At 48.9% G+C, this 7,829-nt stretch overlaps 1 protein-coding gene across 1 annotated transcript in view; it reads right to left on the bottom strand.

Moving 5' to 3' along the window:
- Positions 1-235: 235 nt before the first annotated feature.
- Positions 236-7,829, bottom strand: part of Scara5 (scavenger receptor class A, member 5) — a 98,424-nt gene continuing 90,830 nt past the window's right edge. The window contains exons 8-9 of the mRNA NM_028903.2: positions 5,283-5,477; positions 236-2,340 (exon numbers count right to left, since the gene is read on the bottom strand). Of these exons, the coding sequence (NP_083179.2) occupies positions 2,204-2,340; positions 5,283-5,477 (332 nt within the window). The 3' untranslated portion in view covers positions 236-2,203. The remainder of the gene's footprint in view (positions 2,341-5,282; positions 5,478-7,829) is intronic.

Raw genomic sequence — 7,829 nt, 5'->3', positions numbered from 1 at the left:
TCTACCTCACCTCAGGTATTCTGTTATGGCAACAGAGGATAGAATAAGGTGTGTTCTATCACATAATCAGTCTAGACATGTGTGTGTTAGATGTCTTCCGAAAGCACAGAGATGGCTTTTCATGGGCAGCACATGCTAACTAACAACTCTCACCAGAAAGACTGAGATCGCCTTACCAGCTCTCTCCACAGTCCCTGGGTTTTTCACGAAAATGATGGACCACTTATCAGCAACATCTATTTCAAATGTGTACTTTATTGAGATTCTTTCTTACAAAACATCTGAAGTATTCTAGGCCTAGTTTCCATTAGTCCCTGAAATCCAGGCCATGGTCATTTCCATGCCCTCGTAGGTAGGTCTGTAAACTAGCCGACTCTTGTTTTTATGCTTAAAATACTTTTAACATTGCTTTTATAGACATAAAGCCAAACTTGTGTTTCCTCCATGTAAAGACCAAGTGAGAAAGTTGCTGAGTCTTCATCACTGGGGTAACTGGATTTTTTCCCATAATTTTCAAAGTGATGTTTAGGCACCTTTAAAACACCTTTCTAAAAAATACCGCCGTTAGCCTATCTTTTAAAATGTAACCATTATGACGTGCTGAGCAATGGGCAATGTAATAGGAGTGCTACGCTTGTACAGGGATACATACATCGGCTCTGGAAGAAAGTGCATGAGCACATGCATGTTATGTAAACATAACAGTTGGTCAGATCATGAGAACAGTAGTGAATAACACATATTGCAAGCAAGAATGACCAAGATCAAATATTGGCTGAGTGGCCAGTCAGGATCTTTGGGGCAACTATACCTGGATGTACATAGTTTTTCTTGACTGTGAGCAGGATAATGCTCACTTCATAGGATATGTGATTGTGTCTGTGACTCTATTTTAGCCAGACAGGTCTGCACTCAGTTGCTGCCCTGCAGCTCCCCGGTTCTAGAACACATGTACAATCTAGTTCAACCTCCTCCCTGGGTCAAGAGCAAATTATGTTCTCTTTGTAAGCAGGGGGAAGTGCAACTAAAGGCTTGAGGAGTTCCGAGGCCTCTCATTTCCCATGGGAAGGTTATAGGAATTTCATACTTCTTTCTACCCTTTAGGGGTTTACCAGGATTGCATTCCTTGGATCACAGGATTCTATTTAGAGAGGCCTGGAAGGTACAATGTCACCAAGAACCCTGAGACACAGTCTAACGACTGATGGACTCAGGTTAATGTGGATAGCTCCCATGTCACCTTTCAAATCAGCCCTCCTGCGTGTACTTAGAAACCCATTATGTCTGATCTTACATGTGCTTGCTGTAGGATTTGGGACATACAACCTTCTAAGAAGGAATGTCTACAGCCCAAGTTTGTTGCTCAGGCAGGCCTAACAAGAGCACGCTAAGATTCACATGGGAACCTGGTCTCAGTCTTGCTCATTCTTGGTCTTCTAACTTGGAAGCCAGATGAACGGGTCAGGTGAGCACTCCCAGGAGGCAGAGTCCTGCCCTGAGGGACATGCCTTGCCTTATTAGCACAGCAATATGGATAAGTGATTCCAGCACCCAAGATATGATGTAGCACAGCATGGTAGTTATTTCCCTCCATTCCCAGCTCCAGCTGGGTTTATCAGGTATCTGCCATTTTCTTATGTCTCCCATTGGTTTCTCCACTGCTCCTTCCTCTAAATAACATGGTGTGATGAGGCAGAGGAAAAGAGGGAAACAGAGTCATTAAGGGTTTCTACTTGCTGGGGAGGTGGATGGTGAAACTGTGGGATTTGAGAATTATCTGCAAAGTAAATGACCCATAACACCTCCCACCTCCATTGCTGCGCTTGCCTATGACATCATATCATATCAGCATCCATCTGTAACCAAGAGACCAAAGGGAATATGGATCCCCAGGCCCTTATGAATCTTCTTCAGAGAGCTCAACAAACTGCTGGTTCAAATGACTAGGACTCCCCATGTAGAAACCTTGGTGGAAGGGAAAGACAGAATGTAGGTCCCACTGAGCACTTTGGAGCAGTTGTCTGCAAAGAGAGTGACATCCGGTCACCTTCGAACCAGAGTAGGGCCAACTGGCAGCAAGGGTGGGGTGGTGTTGGATCAGGCATGAGCCATGGTTAGGTGGCTCCAAGCAATTCCCCCTCCCCTAGAGAGACACAGGAACGTGGCTCAACAGCAGTGCCCTGGCCTTGGGCTGCGGCCACTCTCAGGGGACAGTACAAGTCACCCCAGCATCCTCAGCATGCCCACAGTTTGTCACCCCCCATTTGGAGAACTGGCAGTGGAAGATGGAGCTCTCGGTTCCCTTGCAGTTCACATCGTCCATCCAAATCCTCCCTGTGCCTGTGAAGAGAAGCAAACACGAGGTCTTAGCATCCATTCGGAAGCAGGAAGGAGGAGAAAAGGGATTGTGCCTACAAGAGAGGCAGCTCAGGGATTAGACCCATAGCCAACACACTCTATCCTCCTCACAGCCAGATGGTCCCCACCCCCTCTCTCCTTTTTAATGGAATCATTGAGACTTTGAAAATCCTCTGTCATTCACTCTAGATCTGCCCTGTGATATCCCTTTACAAAGAAGCTTGAAGGACCAACCATCTGAGCCACCGTACTATTGACTAAACCAACTACATGAATTAAGCTGCTTAGACATGTTCCATGGAGATTATCAGTGTCCTCTATCACAGGACTGTCACGCAGTGAGGCAAGGACACACCGAGGGGGAGAGGCCTCCTTCCGCTGCCTGCCTGGACCCTGTCTTCACCACAGCCTCTCCTTGTCTCTTACACAATAAGCCCTTTGAGGAATGGCAATAACTTGCAGATTAAACATCTCCTGGAAAACACATCACTTCACAAATTACCCAGGGAGAAGGCAGAAGGCTCAAGCGCTCCATTGGATTAGTCACACCCAAAGCAAATAAAGGGAACTAACAAATAAAGAACAGACCCAAGGCTGCCCATCCCAGATGAGTTTGCAGGATGTGGACACTGTAAGAACAGCCTGGGGCTCCACCAGGATGGGCTGCTGTCCAGCCTCTGGAAGGACAATCCACTTGGAGCAGGGTCATCTCACAAGCAGCCCAAAACCGCCATTCTTACTCGTGCAGGGGATGGGGGGGGGGGGCGGGGGCGGAGCACTGCTAAGGAAGCTGCAAATATCTATGCCCCTCACCCCAGGATCCAGAAGCCAGTGCTCTGAAGATACCAGGTACTCATCGTCCCCTGGATTAGAACAGTCCTCTGCCTACACGAGGAGAGGTCCCAGGACCAGTCTGGGAACTCGTTAGGAAGTTATGTTGTCCCGGGTGATCCAGGGATATAGTAGGTCTGAGGAAACCTGCCCAGGCTAGGTCAGCTCCACTCTGGTTGTCCCTCTGGAGGTACACAATAAAGACCTATAGCTGCTTGGATTATGAATGCTAATTGGCCCCCCCCCCCGCCCAAAAAACCCAGTTCTCACAAGAGGGTCTGTGTGTAGCTTCTGGGAACCTGCCCCCATTAATTCTGATCGGTAAATAAAGATGCCAGCAGCCAATAGTTGGAGAGGAGAGGGAAGAGAGAGAGAGAGAGAGAGAGAGAGAGAGAGGTGTTGGGGGTGGGTTAGGTTTCTTGGGCTTGGGACCTTGAGGAAGGAAGAGAGGGAGACCTGCCATGCTGTAGAAGAGTGTGGAGAAAGCATGGAGAGCACCCTGGGCTCTGGGTCGAGAAAGTGCGGCCCAGAGGGCTGCTCAGTTGGGTCCAGAGCAGCCAAGATGGAACATAGAAATTAGTAAGGAGTCATTATCAGTGGGAGGTAGATTCTAGCAGCATCGAGGCTAGGCAGTCGCCCAGCTATTGTGCTGCTTACAGCATATTAAAATATAAAGGTTTTGTGTGTGTGTGTGTGTGTGTGTGTGTGTGTGTGTGTGTGTGTCGTTCGTTCGGGAACATAAACCACTGAGGTGGGAAGCAACTCCATGCCAGGGCATTTATTAAAATATTAATATGACAAAGTCCCATAGGGTAAAAAAAGAGGACAGCGCCTCCTGGTGAACAGATGAGAAAACGGCACAGGCGGTGCCCTTCCTGGGGTGAGATGGAGACTCTAGAGCACATTGTAGTACAACACTAGGTTGGAGGTGGCCATTCAGTCATTCAGCAATCTGGAGGGCCTGCTCAGCACTCGGCACTCTCCTGCATATTTAGAATCCCCCAGTGAACACCACAGATGGCAGGCACACGCATAGAATGCCACTGGAGCTAAAGTGGAGGTTCCCTGTGAGCTGAGGCACTGAGGGCCTGGAAAGCCCCTTCCAGGAGACAAAACAAGAGTTAGCTGTCCTTTAGAGCTGATGGAGAAAGATAACATGCAGAGTCAGCGGGACAGAAAACACCATCGGTGGTCTCAGAAGCACAGTAGATGCACCCTGGGACAAGTGAGGAGTAACAGGAAGTGGCTTAAGGATGGCTTTGTAGTAATGGTGGGTATTTAAAATCCCATCTCTTGAGCAAGCTGAAGCAGGAGGATTGCAAGTTAGAGAGTAGCCTGAGAGGCATAGTGAGCCCAAGGCCAATCCTGAGCTATAGCCAGACTCTGTCTCAAAGAGCAATTGCTGGGGGGGAATTAAAAAGAAAGGCTAACTTGATCCCAAGGGCAATAAAGGCCCACTGAAGTTTCAGAAAGGCGTTAACACAAGCTACTGATCATTGAAGACAGATTGCTGGCAGCTATAGAAGGCAGGCCCAGGAACCAACCTGCAGGCTATGGTGGGCAACTGTCACTCACGGGTCAGCAGATTACCTGATAGCTAAGGGTGATGTGATCAGCTCAGATCCTAGCCCTCCCCACATCAGAATACAGGTGTTCACAACAGCTGATTGGCAGCATGCTAGATCCCAGGGGTCTAGGCTGGGAAGTATCCTAGCATCTGTAAGCACAGTTCCCAGACAAGCACACCAAGACAGAGTAGAGAGGGGTCAGGCACAAGTGCACACAGCCGAGGAACGGGGTACACCGAATAAATGGGGGTGGGTGGGGGGGGAGGTTCTCCAATCCATGTATTGGGAACTGTTGTTTTGGATTCAAGTCCACCCAAGTTTCTTCCTATTCAAGTTCTATTGAGAGAGAGTGTTTATAAGTGTGTACTGAGAACAGGAGTGAGGGATCGGTGTCCCCAGAGTACAGTTGGCCTGTGTGAGCTATATCACATGAAGGTGACGCAGACTTTGGGGAAGAAGGCCAGGCCTAGCATCCATGGTTTTCTTCCATGCTGTCCAATCTGTACCTTACCTCACCATCCTTACCTTGCCCAAAACGAGCTGTCCGGTACACCTCCTCAACCCCGTGGAAGCCCAGCATGCGGCACACCACGTCCCCGTCCTTCTTGTCCCAGCCGTCGTCACACACTGTGCCCCAACGACGATCATGGAACACCTCCACCCGGCCCTGGTGTGGGCCGGAGCCATTCACCAGGCGAATCATTGTGAAATCCATGTCACCTGCCAGGAGAGTCATTATTACTACCCGTCCCTGGACATCCAGGACCCGGTCCAGCCTCCTGGAAAAAGAGAGCTAGGGCTAAAACCATGAGGCTACCTTGTGTCGTGCCAGCTATTTTGTTTGTTTTGCTTTGCTTTGTTCTGAGACAGGGTCCCACACAGCCCAGCTGCCCCCATCCCTGCGCGCCCTAATGCTTGGATTATGGCTATATGCCACCATGTCTGGCTTTCTTCTTACTCCTTGTCAGATTTCTTCTTGCCAACTGATTTCTAAAAAGTGGTTTAAGTTCACAACAAAACTGGCTAGAACATCTCTTCTCAGTATTCGGTGAGTTTCCTTCCTGACCAGGCAGCCAGCCATGCCTGTCAGTTAACTGAGAGCCTAGCTCCTGCTGTTACTCAGGGAGAACACGGGAGCCCTGAAGAGGAAACTGGTTGAAAGGTAGAACCTAGAAGCCACGTGTGACAAGGGTAACTCCCTGGGGACAGACAGTAAGGAGGAAATGGTGACACCAAAATAGATCAGAGACTTGACCTCAGATTTGCTACAGGTTCCCCAGACCTGCCTTGCTTCTGGTCAATACCAGGTCGCTTGAGAGCATGCATATAGTGCTTGCCATGGGGCTGGAAGAAGAAGCCTCTGTGTGAGGTCAGAGGAGGCAGGAGGAAGCTCTGGGTTCCAGAGCAGACCAGGAGGCCTTGAGGGTCGGGTCAGAGCAAGAGCAAGGGATGGAATGTAACAAGGATAGTGAGGCTGACGTTCAGAGAGTCCCCGACTTATTCTGTTCCCTTCCTTACAAATGAGCAGGCATCCGTTAGAGTACAGTGGACACACATGAGTGAGGGACGTGCCTTTGTGAAGCTGAGACTGGGAGTTGGGGGTTGACAAAAGCCTAGGAAACAATTAGTAAAAACCAGGTGTCATGGCACACAGCTATAGTCCCAGCCCCTGGCAGGCTGACGTAGGAGCATCGTTAGTTCATAGGCTAGTCTGGGCTATACTGTAAGATGCTGTCTCAATACATGGATTCTCAAGTAGTGTTACGTGTATAGATAGGGACAGAAGACTGGAGCAGGTGGTGAGGAAGGCATCACTTAGAAATGAAGAGGAGGAAGTGGGTGGAGTGGGGTGAGGTGCAGCCTTGAAGGATGAACAAGAGAGAGTGAAGGGAGGGGCCATCTTGGAAGCTAGGCAAGGAGGGGAGTGATGAGTGAGGAAAGGCACCATATTGGAAGTTAGGCCAGGAAAGAGATCACAAGAGGTGGCATCTAGGAAGTGTGAACCAAGTAGGATATGAAGAGCAAAGGGAGACACCATATTGGAAACGAGACAAGGGAGTTGAAAGTGGGAGGAGGCACTGTCCCAGAGATGCAGCCGAGGAAGGGAATGCATAGTGGGCGAGGAGACTGGAGGAAGGATGTGGAAATGGGAAACCCCTCGTGCATGTACGCTGCCCTCGCCTTCTCTAGGCCTCACACGTGGGTGTCTCCTTCTCTCAGACAGCCTACCCTAGTCCCACATCTGGCTTTGCTCTAGACATATTTATTCGTTCATAATATAAGTGCCTTACTCTCTCAGGTGATCCTGTTCTATGGCTCAGTGTCAGTGACACTGAGGTATCCACTGTGTTTAAAACGCAGGTATCCAGAAATGCACTGATTCCCCTGATAATACAGAACCTGGTGAAAGTACAACTCAGACCAGGGTTTTGGTGAGGGAGCTGAGTACAGAGTCCACCATCAGTGAACCTCAAGGCACCAATCCTCTTACTACATTACTGCCCCACAATTACCCAATGGCTTTCCACAAGGCTGTTCTGGGTTTCAGACTCAAAACTCAGATTGCAGTGGACAACAAGTCCACTCACTTCTTGAGAAGACAAGGATGTGGCCTGTCTTGGATTTTGGTGGATGCTAAGAACCTTTGGAAAATGTCATTTAGATGGTGACATGTTGAAATTCTTAGCAGGTCTCAATGTATACAGAAGTGACACAAGAATATTTGGATGCAGGGCAACTTTACATTGGAAATGTGGTCACCAAAATGATGGGATTCATAACATCATCGTTAAAGATGTCACCCATGGCCTATGCACCACACAGAGTCCTGGGTCCCTAGTAGAATATTCCTCCCAGCTAGCACAACATTCATCTCAGGGGCTGAAAAGAGACTTAGTACCTATGGGGGGGGGTGTAAACTAGAGAGTGGCCTGGAAGTGTCACCCCACCCAGATCTTAGTCATTTCAAATACCAAAGAGCTTGTTCTTTGTCACTTGCCTCCTCAGGGGAAATTATGACCTGCCTATAGGGTCAATAGATGCAGCATGCCCCCAAAGGGTCACAGTGAGTCT

This window comes from Mus musculus, chromosome 14 (genome assembly GCF_000001635.26).
Source record: "Mus musculus strain C57BL/6J chromosome 14, GRCm38.p6 C57BL/6J".
NCBI lineage: Eukaryota > Metazoa > Chordata > Mammalia > Rodentia > Muridae > Mus > Mus musculus.
The sequence above is the reverse complement of the archived record's forward strand: the minus strand, read 5'-3'. Positions and strand labels throughout refer to the sequence as shown.